The following is an 18804-nucleotide window of genomic DNA, read 5'->3' on the forward strand; positions in this document are numbered from 1 at the left end:
TTTTTGGTTGCAATTTACGATAGTGAAGAATTCAGACAGAGGGAGTAGCATAAAACTGATATGAAACTGAATCATTATGTGCCATTTAGGATGGACCAGAATATTAATAGATTGAAAATAAAATCCTCAGAATATTTTTTTTGTGATTAAATGCAGGCAATATAGGATTTCAGTGTTTGCAAATCCTTTTTGTCAAATCAACTTGTGGCATTAATCCTCTAATGGTATTATTCCCTTAGAATATTTTCCTTTAGGATTATAGAGTCATGATGAGGCAAAGTACAAAAATCCACTTTAATCTTTGAATTATAGATGTGTGGGAAGGAGCTAAAGAGATTGTCCTCGGAAAAAGGTTTGTCTCTCTTCTATTACCTTAATGCCTTCTCTTTCTGACATATTATTGAGACTAAGAATATATTTAGTACGGCTGGTATGCACACAATTGCACTATTTTCCGGATCAGCAAGTTCTTCTCTTAATCGCTCGTATTATAATAAGGGTCTTTTTGAACTTTTGTAACTTACTAAACATGGAACTTGTTCTTGCAGACCAATAAGAAACTATAGCCGGAACAGAATATATAGGTGCAAGTTGTTACTCTAATGTGACACCTTTATTATATGACCCAAAGGTGCTTTTCCAAAAGGCAACTGAACTTCCTTGTTTTTTTCCTTGAAAACGTTTCGCTTCTCATCCAAGAAGCTTCTTCAGTTCTGAACTTCAGAACTCAAGGAGCTTCTTGGATGAGAAGTGACATCTTTTCAAGAAAAAAACCAAGAAAGTCCAGTTGGATTTTGGAGAAGCACCTTTTGGACAAACATGACCTGGATGATTGAGAATCTCCATAGACTCTACTTTATGAATTGCACTGGATATCAGTTAGTTAAAGATACATGTTTTCACCTATGAATCCCTTCATGGCTTAGGGCTTGCAATTTATGAGACCACTTGCCCCCAGTTCGGTTTGCCTGTCCTATAAAATCAGACAGGGTTGTTGTGCTCCAGGTCTCTTCAACAAAATAGTGTGATCTTTTGGGACCAGAAAGATGCCTTTTATGTTGCTACTTATTTCTGCTATCTGGAACAGTATTCTGTCCACAAAGTTGATTTGGGCCCGAAATTATTGGCATTTAGAAGAGTTTTTAAAACCTGGCTCTTCCAGAAAGCCTTAATCAAGGCATTTTGTGAACTATATGAATGTTTGATATTTTAATGCTTATATTCCCTAATGTACTCTCAGGGATTCTGATGGATGGCAAGTGACTGAACCCATATTGCGTATTTGCAAACCAAATAAAACATTTGTCCATGTTTACCCAACCTGTCAGTTTACAACTACACAATTCTAGAAATGTTTTTATCACATTTAGTGCTCACACCCTTGATAGATTGCTCTATTTACCCAACAACACCTGTCTTTGGGGCAGATTGCAATATGCTAACTCCTACACACTCATATTGCAGAGTAAGCCATGTTTGAGGCAATTACAACAACAAAAAGATTATTCAGGAAATGTAAAATATTAACACAAAGGATTGCAGTGTAAACCTTTCCTTAGTACCTTACCCAGTTGATTTTTCTGGAATTAAACTCATCAATAATTTGATATGTTGCTTTTTGGTTCATGTTCTGTTTTGTGACTGAATAGGTAATATTACACTGTGGACTTAAATAATTTTTCTGAGATTTATCCTCTGCCGATTGATACTTTAGGGTTATTTTCTTCTTGCTTTCAAAATCATAGTTGCAGTTTGGAATTGAATGTAGTTCAATAAATTGGCAAGTCAGGAGGCATCCAAATTGAATTAAAGAAATAAACAAAAGTATCAATCAATTTAGCCAGGGTTGTCTCTGCTTTTGAGCAAACCACTTACGGTATTTCTTAGCTTGGGTTTCAAATCTGTAAAATAGGAATAACAATAACCTGTTCAATAGAATAGTAAATGCAGGCACAATGAAGCCTGCATAGATCTTTTAAAATTAAACATACTGAATAAACAAAAAGAAGTTATTTCTGAGATCACTTCCTTTTACTTATGATATTAATTTTCTTAGTTATTTGGTTCCACAATTTTCTCAGAGTGCATCAATTTATCCTTAAAACTAGAGGGAGTAAAAGATTAGAGAATACACTGAACATGTTCTTGAAGTATTGAAATTTGAGCTATAAATTGACTCAACCCTTGGAAAACAAATGTAATGCAGCAAAGTGTCACATGTAGCAGCCTGTGGGATCAAAGTCTACAAAATTATTCTCCTTTTAGTTTTGGAACAGCAGAAAAGGAAGGAAGGAAGGAAGGAAGGAAGGAAGGAAGGAAGGAAGGAAGGAAGGAAGGAAGGAAGGAAGATTTAAATGAAATATCCAAGCAAAACTATTTACTAAATCTTTAGCAAAATTTGGGTGAAAAGAAAAGAACCAAAATCAATTGAGAAAAAAAATTGCTTGGAGCAACATCTCTCTAAGTTTTTGAAATCTGCCACAGATTTTTAGAATAGAAGTAGTTTGGCTTTTGGTCTCTTCTTCCAAAATTTACCACTTATTTCAGGAAAGTTATGTTAACAGCAGAAATTGTCCAAGAAGAACTGAAGCACAGTGAAACAGTTAAAATGATCAAGAGCCCATGTTGAAAATCCCATTGCCAAGGCTGATTTAATTTACAAGTGAGAAACAGTTTTACAGTGCATGGGCAAAGGTAAGTTGCTTGATTTAAAATGTATTCTGTGAAGTTTTTCAACATTTAAAAGAAAAAAACCCTTTAAAATATGCCTTATTTTTGTGTATATTAGTGCATATGAACCTTGTTTTTAATGGGAGATGAGAAGATTGCAAGTTCCAATGAGAAACAATGTGTAATGTTTATTTAAAGAGATCACATAAAGCTGATAATATATCTGGACTAAAGCTATCATACACACTCACACACACACACACACACACACACACAGAGACACTAGCTAAACATAAATGCTTTCATTAATGTTTAACAAATTCCTATTTTCCTCAGATTTCTACTAGAATTCTTTCTTCCATCCAGCTTATACACAGAACAAATTTTATTTGCTGCTTCCTTTTCAAATTCTGTTCAAGCATAGTCAAATTGTTACTTATGTAGAGATATCACTAAGTAATTTGCATTCAGGGGCATCCATAGCAAGCTTTGATGATGTATGCAATGACATTATCATACAACTTTACCTTAAGATGTTGCATTTGCAAGATGACATGGTTGTGAATACTTTCCCTGCCCCATTGAACCCATGTTTGCATGAGTGCAAATAAGATATGAGCTATTGTGACCTATCGCTTAGGTCTTTACTCCAGTTCCCACTGAAGACATTGCCAGTATGTGACCAACACTGAAGTGTATTTCTTCTTATGTCATAACAGGTGTATTTTAAGGTTAGGAGAAAGAGCTCACAAAAATAAACAATAATTAATAGGTCCAAAAAAGGGACGCGGTGGCTCAGTGGGTTAGGACGCTGAGCTTGTCGATCAGAAGGTTGGCAGTTTGGCGGGTCGAATCCCGAGTACCATGTAACAGAGTGAGCGCCTGTTACTCATCCCAGCTTCTGCCAACCTAGCAGTTCAAAAGCACGTAAAAATGCAAATAGAAAAATAGGGACCACTACGGTGGGAAGGTAACTGTTGTGACTCAGGGCCAGCCTGTGGGTCCGACAGCCGGCTCCGATGTATCGGATGACTCAGATGTGGGGGAGGAGGGAAACGAACCGGCTGATGATGATTTGGAGGCTTTGCAGAGTCCTCAGCCGGGGACCTCTTCTCAGCTGCGTGAGCCCGAGAGTGCGGAGGAAGATGACCCACAGCTGGCCCTGTTCAAGGACGCCCGACGCAGGAGGCAGTCGAGCAGGAACAAACAAAGAAAGGCTGTGAGACTCCTCGGGAGGAGGCACAGGGAGACCACGCCCTGAGCTCTCTATAAAAGGAGTGTTTGGGGAGGGGCTGGTTGCTGAAAGCAACTTTTCCGCTTGAGAAGACAAGCTCTTGTGTTTTTGTTAACTGCGTAATTAAATCTTGGCAGATGCCTTTTAGCCTTGGAAGCTCTCCAGTCTCTTCTTCTTAAATAGGGGTTTGCCTTTACAAGGCCAGAAGAGGGCTGGTTCAGAACAGTAACAGCGTTCCATGCACCTTTAGCGTCTAGTCATGCCAGCCACATGACCACGGAGACGTCCTCAGACAAGCGCTGGCTCTTTGGCTTTGAAACGGAGATGAGCACCGGCCCCTAGAGTTGGAAACGACTAGCACGCATGTGCGGGGAAACCTTTACCTTTACCTTAATAGGTCCAGTGGTTCCTCTAGGGATATTAAGAGAAGTCAGAGAGACCATCTATATTAAAAACCAGTGCTTTTTCTGTAAAAGAAAAAGGTGCCAGAACTCACACAATGTCATACAACCCGCCTTGCCTACCCTACAAGATTCCATCCAAAAAAGGTGCCGGACCTCCGTTCTGAGCATTCTATGACAAAAAAAGCCCTGATTAAAACTGATCAGCCCTCTCTCAACAGAGGGGGTGGATAGGAAACCACCTATCCTCTGTTTAAAACACAGTTCTTTCAGCAGTCCCAAGAAGGTTCCACACCCAATTGCCCTCTAATTCATCTGACCCTGAGAGTACAGATAAACCCCCAAGTGGCCTCAACAACTCTCAGAGAGCTAATGACCGACCTTCAGAGTGCTAATAGCCAGATGACTGCAAACAATATAAATCAATCTATTCTCCACCATTCAGCCAGAACTGAAGATGCTTCTTGGATGAGAAGTGAAATGTCTTCAAGGGGAAAAAAAAACCAAGAAAATCCAGTTGCCTTTTGAAAAGCACCTTTGGGACTAGCGGGCTAAACATTTTGGTTTGTCTCCTTTGTAGATTAGTTGACTGAAAACACAGTTGCCCTAATAAGAATGGTTGTATATTTAATTGTTCCAGTTCAAATAAACTCAATCATTTCATATATTGCTATGCTTGAGTGTAAGAACAATAAATTCAAATTGCCACGTTGCTATGAAGTTCACAGGTGTAGCTTTCAGTCATACTATTACTCAACTGAACACTCAACTGAAGTGTGCAATTCCCTTGGAGCTCAAATTAAGTCCCACTGAATATACTAGAAATTCTTTCAGTGAACCAAAAGAACATTGAGTCCTTTTTAAGCAGACTGAGAAGAACAGTTTAAAATTGATGATGAGTCTTAGACAAAGCCATTTAGCTCTTAAATGATGTATGTACAAACTGATTTTAGAAAAGAGCATGATTTTCAAAGAGGTCAGCCTAATAACCAATGGCCAAGAGGTACTACAACAACAACAACAACAACAACAATAATAATAATAATAACTGGAGCACCACTTGAACACCATTAGCATTGACAAATTTGCCATTAGTCAACTGCAAAACGCAGCCTTACTAGGAATTGCTTCTATCCTACGACGATATCTGTAATACCATCAAACATCCACATCTGCCTATCCCAGGTCCTTGGTAAGGACTCAATAGGTAGACAAAAATGCCAAATCCAGTCTGAACATCTGGCTGACTGTACGATGATCAATAATAATAATAAAGTTGGAAGGGATCTTGGAGGTCATCTAGTCCAACCCCCTGCTCAGGCAGGAAACCCTATACCATTTCAGGCAAATGGCTGTCCAGTCTCTTCTTAAAAACTTCCAGTGTTGGAGCATTTACAGCTTCTGGAGGCAGGTTGTTCCACTGGTTAATTGTTCTAACAGTTAGGAAGTTTCTCCTTAGTTCTAGGTTGCTTCTCTCCTTGATTAGTTTCCATCCGTCTCTTCTTGTCTGCCTTCAGGTATGCTGAAGAATAGCTTGACTCCCTCTTCTTTGTGGCAACCTCTGAGATATTGTAACTCTGTGAGCGTCATTGTCTTGTTCTGGTTCTGCTTGGGTGGTAGTGGTACCATCTCTTGCTTATCTAGGAAAGCTGTGAACAATTCATAAGAAATAGCATAAGGTCAGACAAAGACGAGAACAAAGCAGATCACAACAGATTCCCTCTTTATCACACAACTATTAACCAGTACTTAAACAAGTGATGGCATCAGATCAGCAAACCAGGAACAGTTCATAACACCCAGTAGCTTATTTCACTTCATGGTAACAATAAATATTTCCAAGAGTCCTAGATAATAGAAACATTTGTAAATATGGGGGGGGGGAAAGAACCCCCACAACCCAACATTTAAGCTTTCGCTTCAAGGAGAAAAATATGAGTTTTGTAATAATTCATATGTTGCACGCAAAAGTAATATGACTGAATATACTTTGATAAGGCAAAGACACATTTTTACGAAGGCACTAAAATGAGTCAGCAAAATTGTGTCAACATTTACACTCAAGAAACTTGTCTGACTACTTGTGTCTCAACTAAGGTAACTAATTGCATGCCTTTACGTCCGTCTTGATTCCTGGTGAGTTCCTGGACAATTCTGTGCAGATTGCTTGGCAACTTTTCTTTTTTTTAGAAGTGATCTCCCCTTGCTTTCTTCTTCCTAGCGTTACCTAGGGAAAGTAATGGGCTCAGAATCGCCTGCCTGGCTTCTGTGCCTAAGGCAGAACTGGAACTCATAGTCTCCCAGTTCCTGGCCTAATATCTTTCATATTCATAGCTGGCGAAGTCCATTCATTTTCGTCAACTTTATTCACCAAGGATGCCTTTGTATTTCCAAAACTAGGGCAATTAGAGGCCTCACAAAGAGGGTCAGATAGTCCATGCTGCCTGGCTTAGCTTTGTTGGTAGATGCTGAAATGGTATGTTTCTAGTTTCTTTGTTCAGCAAATAACTTGCTGCCTTCTACTTTTCAAGCAGAAACAATGTCATGTCATTGGAGAGTTCAGCAGTTCTGGAAAAAAATGGGCAGATTGCCCTCTGACAAGAAGTTGGATTTAAACAATTGTACATTGGATGTAGTGGATATAACGGAGCTGAGTGAGTATACTTCTGTGATATTTCTTTTCATATATATATATATATACACGAACATGCATCAATTATCTTCTCTAGAGGCCCTTCAAGAATCAACTTTGTATTTGTAAAATTTGGAACATCTCAATCTGCTCTTCTTATGTGGAATCTTCTTTCTCTTTAACTTTCCAGCCTCTTCCTTACTCCTTACTTCAAGCCCTTTCCTAAAAAACTTTTTTTTAACAATTTAGAGCCATGTGTCTCAACATCAGCAACTTTAAGATGAGTGGACCAACTCCCAGAATTCCCTCAGCCACTAGGCTGTATTTCCTGCATTGTATGTACTTTTGTTGTAAATTTTTCAGTTCTTCCTTTCCACCCAGTGGGAATGTATTTAATGAATTCCATCCACAGAAATTTATTCCACATAATATCTGTTATGTACTGAGCTTGTGGTACCACACCACGTGAGCCAACGGCTCCTTTGAAACCTAGACAGACCGTCTCCAGCCTTGCAATTGGTCTACCTTGGCGGGAAGCATGGGTTCCATTCTATTGGCTGCTGCTAGAGGGTTGGACTGTATATATATATATATATATATATATATATATATATATATATATATATATATATATATATATATATATATATATATATATATATATAGTGGCTGGGCACAGCCCAGGTTAAGGTCTGTCATAACTAATAAAGGATGTGTTACTCTCTGAACAACTGTGTGTCTTCATTCCGGATCACCAGAGCCCACGACATAACAATATCTACTCGTCTTTAAGGTGCCTTGAGACTATAATTTATTTTGCTGCAATAGACATGAGGAATTAACATTAATTCATTAACTCATTCAACTGCTGCATTTCCACAAAACAATAAAGAGTTTACCTTATGGGAATGCAAAGCTAGGTTTCACATTTCTTTTCTCTCTCTGCTTCTTTTTTTAATGCTGTTGAGAGTTGTAAATCAAAAGAAAGATGATCTACTTATTTTTATTACTGTGTAATAATAAGCATTTTGTGATTGCTATTTACTGCTTAATAATTTATTAAAATGAGCCATCTTTAATTTACCATTTACAAAGCAGGCTTATTAGAGCAAGGTATTGTTAGAGCTATCTGCGGTTTGTAACATTAAATAGCATTAAATAGAAATGTACTGTAAACCTTTCCATCTCCTTGTGGCTAGAGAGGAGAGGGAAAAAAACCAGGAAAATATATATGCTCAAAACTTCATCAGACTTGTTTTCTTAGTGCTACATCATAGCACCTGTGTGTGAATCAATGTGTGAAAATATAGCCAAGGGTTGTTCACACAACCTGCTTCACTCTGGTTAACTGTGATGCTGCTCTTTCAACTGCACAGGGAATAAAGGACCAGCAAAAGTTTTAAAGAGGAGCATATTTAATTACATAGTCTAGGTTTACAGAACACACAAAGATGTGGTTAGATGAGTTTAGGGTGAACGGAGCCATTATTTCACACCCATGCTTTTATCTTCGTGACTCCACTTCTACTGCCACCTCCCAAGTATATACAGTACAGTAGTAGAGACATAGATTGCATTGGTGTGGCCTACTGTTAGCCTTAAATAAACTTGGATGCAGGAGTTTAATTTACCAGAAATAACATTCATTCATGTTCTAGCCTTGCCATGTGTTAGCAATCTTTCTCTGTTGCTTGACTGCCTTTTAGCTACTGTACTATCACTGCTGCCAGATTTGGAGGAGATTGATCTTTCCTGGAATGACTTCATAGGAGGAAAACTAGAACATCTGGCCCTTCAGTTTAAACACCTGCAAGAGCTGAAAGTCCTCCAGCTGAACAGCTGCAGACTCACGACCAAGGACATAGGATGTTTAGGTACCATTTAGTAGTAGTAGAATCCACAGAGTTACCCCAATTGACTATGTTATTAAAGAGAATGATAGATGATGGGTGAAATTGCAAAATATAGAACTGCTTTGAATTGTCTCTAGCATACACCTGGGCCCATCCTGACGCTAAAGCAGGGGAAGATATTGAATCTGATTTGAAGTCTAAATTCTTCTCCTTCCACATCTCCATGACCCAGGCAGTATTTGGATGGTCAGGCCCTGAGGAAAAAGGAAGGCTGGCCTTCTAGCCAGAAGCTCTGCCACTTGCAGTGCTTTTTTTGTAAAAGAAAAAGGTGCCAGAACTCACATATGTCATACAACCCACTTTGCCTACCCTACAAGGTTCCATCCAAAAAAGGTGCCGGAACTCCGTTCTGAGCGTTCTATGAGAAAAAAAGCCGTGGCTACTTGTATCATCTGTTTTCTCCAGATAAGGTCTGTATTCCCTTCATGGTAGAAAACAACCACTAAAAGCTGCCGCAGTTATTGTGTAGTGGGTCCGACGCAAGGAAGAGACGCCAGCCGGAGTACGTGTTCAGCTCTTTATTGGAAGGGGGGTAGCGTACTGGCGAATGTGGGTTACCTGGCCTCCTTAAATACCTAGCCAGGTAGGCGAACAACCAATGGGGTTGGCCCTAGGTTTCCCACCGAAACTGGGTTTCCCGCCAAAACCGTTCAGGCCAACGCCCCCTGGTGGCTGTTGCCATGCAGGAGCCTTCATACATAACACCCCTCCCCCCCTTAGAGAAGAACCACATACAACTATAACAATTTAACTATATACAATGTGTGTAATGCAAGGCAACTGTGGGGTGGTCACTTGCACACATAGTCCGCTAGATAGGCAGGTGTCCTGTGGGGCCGGGTGGACCATCTGGGTGTGGCTCGGCCCTGTACTTGGACAGCCGGTTCGTGGGGCATCTGTGCTGGGTTGCGCAGAGCTGGCTGCAGGAGGCCCTCCTCCTCTGGTTCCGGTTCTGGGTTGTTTCCAGTTGTGGTGACCTCCTCTGGGGTGTGGCTGTTCTGATGGGCATGTGTGGTGCACTCAGGGACCCTTCCTCTGAGCTGGTCAATGTGACGCCTCATGTGTCTGTCCCCCTCCACCCCTATGATGTAAGAGAGGGGTCCAGTTTTCTCAACCACTGTCCCCGGAACCCATGGATGCCCTGCCCCATAGTTCCTTGCCCAGACCAGGTCCCCCATGTTGAGAACCCTGTGTGCTGGTGATGATGATGCTGATGATGCTATTGTGTAGTGGGTCTGACGCAAGGAAGAGACGCCAGCCGGAGTACGTGTTCAGCTCTTTATTGGAAGGGGGGTAGCATACTGGGGAATGAGGGTTACCTGGCCTTCTTAAATACCTAGCCAGGTAGGCGAACAACCAATGGGGTTGGCCCTAGGTTTCCCGCCGAAACTGGGTTTCCCGACAAAACCGTTCAGGCCAACGCCCCCTGGTGGCTGTTGCCATGCAGGAGCCTTCATACATAACAGCAGTGATTACTGATAGGAGAGAAATTTACTCTGTTCATGTTTGATCCTCCAATTTTGCATTTTTTAGACAATACAAAAAACACACCTCAATTATCTTTCAAAATTAAGATTGCTGTCCCAATATTGAAATGCATTTTCTCACTATATCAGTATAGCATATTTCATTTTACACTGGAACCTGTGTAAAAAAAATAATAGATAAAAATGCACATATTCCTGAACATACTGTAATGGCACAGCAACACATCTATTCAGGAAAATTGGATTCAAAGTGGTATTGTGTTGACCCAGGGCACAGCACAGAGGCAATGCAGTCAGCTGGCAATTCAAACAGTTCCTTTTATTGGTCCCAATTTTCCCCAAATGCTCCCACGTTTGCTGGCAAGCCTCCAACAAAAGATCACACACGCATATCCCTTGCTGAACTCAAGGCCATAGAGATAACAAGGAAGAAAAGATAAACTTAAGGAGTCCTAGTCCGTTTGAATCCAAGCTTGCCTGAGCAGTTTTCAAAAGAGAGAATCCAAAATACATCCAGAGGTCTTAAAACATTCAATCCACATGGTCAGCCAGTCCAATAGTCAAGGTTTCCAGGTTTCCAAACCGAAGGCACAGAACAAGAGCGACAATACACAACACTCCAATGAATCAGCGTTTGTTCCCGACAAATGCCCTGCCCCACAGCGGCTCCTTAAATCTCAATCCCCAAGTGTGCCTTGTGGAGTGGGGCAGAATGCTCTCCTCCTGAGTAATTGAGCCTGCCTGCATTGTTCCCTCCTTCTCTCCATTCTCCGTGCTCTAGGATCAGGTGTGTGTGTGTGTGGGGGTCTTGCTCATCACCTGAACTCTGTCTCCCCTGTTCCAATCCTGAAGGGCCCTGGCTTGCCTCGGCCTGCTCTTCCCCACAGTCCTCTGAAGCCACAGACACCTCTCCCTCGGTCTCCATAGGGTCCTGTTCCAGCTCCATTTCTTCCTCAGATTCAAGCTCAGACGGAGGCATGACAGGTATTTTTGTTTACACAAAATGGTTTGCAATGTGTAAAGAAGTGTGGAAAAAATAGGCACATTAGTACAAATTAGTTCAAATACGTTCTCTAGCTACTATGGAAATGAAGAACAGTAAAACAATTGAGGGAAACCTAATCTGTAGATTCTTTACCTCTCTATCAACGACTGAAATCTTCAATAGTTTCATACGTATGTGATACTTTTTGCATATTCAGTTCAATATCCAAAACACCACAAGGAATCCCAAATGCTTTTTTTTTACAGGAGAAGCAATAGAAGGAATTCCTCATCTTGAAATACTGGATTTATCATGGAATCCTGGCATTGGGGGAAGGCTTTCCCTTCTAAGCTCCAAAATCCTCAAAGGCTCTAAACTCCATACATTAAAAGTAACAGATTGCTGTCTTACTCAGGAAGATGGCAAATCAATAGGTAAGATTCTGTGGCAGAGAGATACTAACATCTTTGGAGTATTCACTGTATTAGCTTATTCTTCAAACTAAGTGTCTGATTGAATGAACTCATGATTTTCAAGCTCTTCTGAGTGGTCCAGACAGGAAAGCAAAATCATGAGGACTAAATGCTACCTGGGACGTGGTGGCTCAGTGGGTTAGGACACTGAGCTTGTCGATCAGAAGGTCGGCAGTTTGGTGGGTCGAATCCCGAGCGCCGCGTAACAGAGTGAGTGCCTGTTACTCGTCCCAGCTTCTGCCAACCTAGCAGTTTGAAAGCACGTAAAAATGCAAGTAGAAAAATAGGGACCACTACGGTGGGAAGGTAACAGCGTTCCGTGTGCCTTTGGCGTCTAGTCATGCCGGCCACATGACCATGGAGATGTCCTCAGACAAGCGCTGGCTCTTCGGCTTTGAAACGGAGATGAGCACCGGCCCCTAGAGTCAGAAACGACTAGCACACATGTGCGGGGAAACCTTTACCTTTACCTAAATGCTACCTTTGTTGTAGGGTTACAGTAACAGTATCTAACAAATGCTTCCTCACTCCCCTGCCTTTACGTTCCATAGAAGTAGGGAGGGTCTCTTCTGAGACACCCTCATTCCTCCTTTGGACTAAAATTTCTCTTATCAGGCTGTTGCCCATGCTTTGGCTCTTCTTCGTGTCTTCCAAGGTTGCTTTCACTATCTATCGCAATTTCCACGTATAGGGAACATCATCCCTGCTTTTGTTGTGTGCATTATATTGTGCGTACAACAGAGTTAGGCTGGGATGGGAAGGCAAGGAATAGACCAGTCTTGGTCCATTTTATCCTGGAAGTCAGAAGAATCGGGAGACAAAAGGCTGGTCATGTGAACTGGACAATTACTGTGGATAATTTCCAGTTTAATTTGCATGCAGGACACATCCAGAACATCCAACTGTATCTCCAAATCAGAGCAAGCACTCATGGCACTTACTTCAGCTAGCAAAAATATAGCTTAATATTTATTTATTGAACTGTTGCAAACTTAGGAAAATAACTATAAAAATAAATAGCAGGCAAAATTAGGGAAAGAAACATGAACACCATAGTTTACAATATTTATATCTATATCCATATCTATATGTCCCACAATGTTTGAAAGCCACTGGAAATTGTAGCCTTAATCTCTTTTATATGTAACAGCAGAATAGGATGTGGTGTTTATTCTACATCATGAAAGAATCAACATGGCAGATAGGGATGATTTATCCAATAATAGAAGTGTCTGTTCCCTAGAATACATATTAGTAATATTAGGGTACCATGCAAGTAGGTGCACTTGATGCTGCTGTAATGGTGTTATCTCAAGACTTAATGGCTATTGTGTTATATAACTTTTAATATTTAAATTTGAGCCAGTCAAAGGCTTAAGATATTTTATTTCCTTCATTTGTTGTTATAAATAATATTTGGTGATTTGGTGCTGAATTCTGAGGATGTTTTCCTGGGCAGATCTGGAGATAAGAGGTTGGGGACTGCACAATCTAAAGATTTTCTAGCCCAGACCTCAGATGTTAGTCATAAATGGTCAAGAGAGAATTCCTTTTCCAATATGGTAGGTGTAGTTTCTCAGACACCTGGAATCCATTACAAGAATTTTCAGAAACTTTATTAAAATGTCTCTGTGATATTTCTTTAGTGATCATAGTTCAGAAATGTTTGGGTAATTTCCTAAGCAGTAAACTATTTTTTAAAAATTCTTTGCAACTCTCTGCTATCCTGTATTCCAGTGTTCTTAACTGCATCTGTCTTATTTTCAGCTCGGCTTCTAAGTAGGATCCCCAGCCTCAAAATTCTGGACTTGTCAATCAATGTAAAATTGGGATGTAGCCTTAAAAGTATTGCTCAGGAATTACAGTTTGTTTCAAGCTTGCAAGTATTAAATCTGAACACATGTGGATTAGAGCAAGATGGCTTCCATTCCATAGGTAATTATAGGTGTTGATTGGGAGCTGAGATTATTTTTTTTCATAAGTAAATTTGTATCCAATTTTTTTGGGTGGGGATTGAAAACAACATGACGAAGGCTGGTATGGTCAAAGCATAAAAAGTTGGGGCTTCAGCCCGATCCTATTTTATTCCTAACCCTATAAAATTCAATAAAATCCTTTTAAAAAAAGTTGGGGTTTGAAGTAAAAATCACATTTTGACATAAGCCCACATATCATTCCATCTGAAGGAGGACCAACAAAAGTAGGATCTAGCCCGTCAAGCTACAGAGTTGTTTCACTACTGTAATTAAAGCTGAATTGTTCATAAATTGAATTTAATTTTACATTTTAGACATTTTTCCGTTTTTTAAATGATTGTTTAGCTAAAATACTGATCTTAAGCATCACTTTGTTAAATTCAGCATTTTGAAAACTGATTGCTTGAAATAATGTAAACTTTGTTAACATTCAGAATAAGGATTCTTGAAATAAATGCAAGTTATGAACAGAAAATTTAGATGTTTTTGCATAAGAATATTTTAAATGTGCTACCTCTTAGTGATGTTAGAACTTTTATAGAAAAAATATTGAAACTAAAATTTGATAACTTAATAACTTCCATTCACATCTTAATTCTGAGCTAATCAAAATTAGATTATGCTTCAACCACAATTCTGACAAAAGAAAACTAGCATAAGAGTGAATATGGTTAACAATCAGTTAAACGACATTTATCCTTTTGGCTACGTAAATTCAGCATTATTATATTATGTTAATCTTTTTGTAGCATTGTGTACATCCTTGAATCCCATCCTTATGGATGAAATATGGTTTATCTGTTGTACAAATAAATATCTCAAATGTGTGTAATTATATAATTAATAAAAACTTACCTATTTCAGATGCTGCTTTCCAATATTTATCGGAATTGAGAACATTAGACGTATCATGTAATAAATTGATTGGAGGAGTTTTCCAGTCTTTGGCTGGTCATTTGGCCAGTTTAAGTAAACTTGAAATCCTGAATCTTCATCAGTGTTGTATTACAGAAGAGGACATGTTGGTTTTATGTAAGAAATATGTGGAAATGCCTTATAATGAATTGTAAAATCATTTAGCTGTGAGAAGCAGTGTTTGTTGGCCCATGCAAAACTGGGATCATGAATTCTCCCAGGTTTTTAACAAAAGCTGAGAGCAGGGCCATTATTGAAAATTACAGCAGAGAAATAGATTTGTCTGCTCGGTTAAGTGAGATAAATATCCCAGTCTAATCAATTAAATCACCTTTAATGGGTTGTCAGAGATAGTTTAATGCAATGAGATCATTACTTCAACAGAAGACACTCTTCAAGTGAGGGCTTTCTTAAATATTGGCTATAATGGTCAAGTTGCATTATCTCCTAAGACTGATATTGTTCCATTTCTTTTTAAGCTCTTACTATTATTCCATTTTTCAAATAACTTATAAATGTTGTGTTCAAGCAACTGGGGAAAGCAAAGAATAGAAGAAAGTCTCCCAGGCCAATACATGGAGCTGGTTATATATTAATGGATTCAAAATAAATTCTTCTTAATTTTACCGTATTATCTCTGTTATCTATTTTCCCCCCAGCCCAGATAATACCTCTTTTGTCAAATCTTCGGGAGCTGAATTTATCCTCAAATGCAAATGTAGGGATATCTACCTATCATCTTCTTAGCAGACTCCGATTTTTACCAAAACTGATATCTGTGCTCCTCAACAATTGTGCCTTGCAACATGATTCATTTCTGTCTCTAGGTAAGAATAGAGTGAAATTCTGTCTTTGCCTCTTTGTGTCCTCCTCCTCTTTCTGGTAGAACCTGTTCATCTTCCAAGATCTTTTATGTATAATCTGCCTATAGAGGCAGACACTCTTAAAATTAATATCTGGGTCCATTATTAAAAGATATCCTTCAGCATGTCCAGTGTTTAGTTCCTTTTAGTTCCATCTAATGTCCAATTTTTAAAATTCAAAACAAAATCCTTTGGGAAGAATTCTTTATTTAAAATATATTGGGCCCTTAATCCATTTGTACATTTCTAAAATCTAAAACCATTATAAAATGTGATAATATATGTCTGTGGGATGCTGCAAGTAGACATAAATGCAGCCATGTTGCTGAATGCCCAAAGTGTGGTCATGTGATTGCAGGGGTGGAGTGACCATTGGAACTTCGGAACTATGTCGCAACTTCCTTGTTCCAGGTAGAACAACGGTTGCTAAGCAACTGGTTGCAAGTCAAGGGCTACCTGAATAGGGTTTTGTTCCTTAGTAGTAATGAAAGAAGGTTCAAGGGGAACAAAATGTTGGAAAGTTGGTTTGATATATTTAGAAATCTAATTTGTATGCCTAGGACCGCCTTTCTTTGAAAATATACAAAGGGTTGTTGTTAAACTTTTCAGCTGATGCTGTCTTTCATCTTCCTGAACTGAAGCTAGTAGACCTTTCTTGGAATAAATGTGTTGGTGGCAACTTAAATCTGATTCTGAAAGCAATAAACCCTAATTCCAAGATCCAAGTGTTAAGGCTGAGCAGTTGCAGCTTGGTGGATGAAGATTTGATTGATTTGGGTACGTACAGAAATTCTATCCACCCCCTCCATTTCTCCACACCTATATTGGTTTGTTCATTGGGCATAATGTATCTCCTAAATATCAAAGGAAGTTTGCCCAGGAGAATAGTGTCAAATGGCTCCATTTTTATTGTGAACTAATCCATAGTAACAATCTTTCCCAACCTTGTTGTTGTTGTTGTTGTTGTTAGCTGCGAAGTCGTGTCCGACCCATTGCGACCCTATGGACAACGTTCCGCCAGGCCTTCCTGTCCTCTACCATCTTCTGGAGTCCATTTAAGCTCACGCCTACTGCTTCAGTGACTCCATCCAGCCACCTCATTCTCTGTTATCCCCTTCTTCTATTGCCCTCAATCTTTCCCAGCATTAGGCTCTTCTCCAGTGAGTCCTTCCTTCTCATTAGGTGGCCAAAGTATTTGAGTTTTAGCTTCAGGATCTGGCCTTCTAAAGAGCAGTCAGGGTTAATCTTCTCTAGGACTGACCGGTTTGATCGCCTTGCAGTCCAAGGGACTCGCAGAAGTCTTCTCCGGCACCATAGTTCAAAGGCCTCAATTCTTTGGCGCTCGGCCTTTCTTATGGTCCAACTTTCACTGCCATACATTGCAACTGGGAAGACCATAGCTTTGACTATACGCACTTTTGTTGACAGGGTGATGTCTCTGCTTTTTAGTGTGCTGTCTAGGCAATGTAGGAAAATGTTGAATTTATAGCTTAATTCTAATTACATTGAAAATATTAGACTCTACACCATAACTTCTATTAATTCTTTTTAAATAGAACTTGATGTTATAACTATGGTCTAAGCATGAACTTTTCTCTAAAAATATTATAGGCATATATACCTACTTATATCTACCAAGTCTGAGCACATTATATCAAACTAATACTGGGTAGAGATGTAGCCAGTAAATTTAGGCAGCAGGTTATAGTTCTTATTAGTAAAGTGTCTAGAATTATTTTAGTTAATTATGTATTGTATCAGGAATAATAAAAAGGAGGCAGTAAATAGGAAAAATATACTTTATGAAATATTTATGTTCAGTATCCATACTCAAGAGGGATTCCAGCTATATCTTCCAGTGTCTTCAATTCTTTGAGTAAATAGTCAGGACCATATTATCTAATCTTTTATTATCAAGAAAAGAAATGCCATCTAGATAAAAGGGAATTTTTATATGGAAGTATTTTCTGAGGCTACTGCATTTATAAGCTTTGATATTTTCATTTTGAAGAGCTAAGATGATGAACTTTGGGATCTTTTGTGCTCTCATTTTCTTGCAGATGTTTCACTACCCAGATAGATAACATCATCAATGTACCTTCTGCAAGAAAACAACCAAACTCAAAAAGCACCAAGGATCCCACAGTTCAACCCTGAGTTACATATATTCTCTTCTGAACTCTTTTAGACCTCCATGGTTGCCTAATTTAGATAAAACGCATGTCAACTGGAAAGAGAGATGGCACTAATCTCTCTGCTTTCCATTATGACATTCCTTTCCCCAGAGCACAATCCCTGTTCTTTCCTGATACAAAACCCAACCTGAGAGTACAGCTTGTATGTTTTTAAACCCATTATCTACATTTATTTTGGTTGCTTCTTTCAGCTTTGATCATCCAGGCAGGGCATCTGGCTCAGCTAAAGAACCTGGACCTCAGCTACAATAACAATATTTCAGACCAAGGATGGAAGACCTTCTGTGGAAGCCTAGCTGCTCTCGGGCAGCTTTCTGAATTGGATATTAGCTGTCGTCCATCATCACGGTGTGGCTGTGGGGAATGGCTGGGGAAGCTGTTGGATGCCCTATCTCAGCTACTTCTGTTCACAGACCTAGAACTAAATGGTTGGCTTCTTTCTGTAGCTCAGCAAAAGCTACTTGAAGATTTCAGGCTGAATAAGAAACGAAATGTCCATTTCAAACTTTGATATGGAGCCTAAAGTTTTGGAGTAGCATACAAATGCCTAGTTGGTGGATTGATGCCTATTTTCTCCAAATTTACCTAAAATGCTACAGCAGGGGTCTCCAGACTTGGTAACTTTAAGATTTGTGGACTTCAACTTCCAGAACTCCTCAGTCAGCCCAAAAGTTGGAGAGGAAAGGTGGAGGTCTAATGTCTAAGGTAAAGTTTTCCCTGTCAGTTGCGTCCGACTCTAGAGGATGATGGCTGTCCATTGGAGGGAGCCAGTGTTGTCCGAAGACAATTTCTGAGGTCATGTGGCCAGCACGGCTATAAGCTTACTTGAAAATTTCAGGGTTGATATTAGACATCTAATATCTGGTCTTCGCTTATTGATGGGTGGATAGTCAACTCAATCTCTCTTCGTGCTTCCCACCCCAACCACATGAAATGTTCTTTGAGCAGTAAATACTTATTTACCTCTGAAGATTAAACAGGGATTTTAAAAAATAATACTCGTTTGTGTTTAATCCTTCTGTTCTTTTGCTCGAAGGCTTTCCAAAGCCCCTGCACGGCC

At 39.5% G+C, this 18804-nt stretch overlaps 1 protein-coding gene across 1 annotated transcript; it reads left to right on the plus strand.

The window, feature by feature from the left end:
• The first annotated feature begins 2476 nt into the window (after window positions 1-2476).
• Window positions 2477-18701, plus strand: LRRC31 (leucine rich repeat containing 31). Its single transcript, XM_083363478.1, has 9 exons — window positions 2477-2694; window positions 6837-6959; window positions 8644-8811; window positions 11589-11756; window positions 13563-13730; window positions 14636-14803; window positions 15346-15513; window positions 16159-16326; window positions 17936-18701. The coding sequence occupies exons 1-9, from the start codon at window positions 2685-2687 to the stop codon at window positions 18253-18255; spliced, it is 1461 nt and encodes a 486-aa protein (XP_083219604.1). The 5' UTR covers window positions 2477-2684; the 3' UTR covers window positions 18256-18701.
• Window positions 18702-18804: the final 103 nt, after the last annotated feature.

The sequence above is a fragment of the Vipera ursinii genome, assembly GCF_947247035.1.
Source record: "Vipera ursinii genome assembly, chromosome: 5".
Taxonomy (NCBI): Eukaryota; Metazoa; Chordata; class Lepidosauria; order Squamata; family Viperidae; genus Vipera; species Vipera ursinii.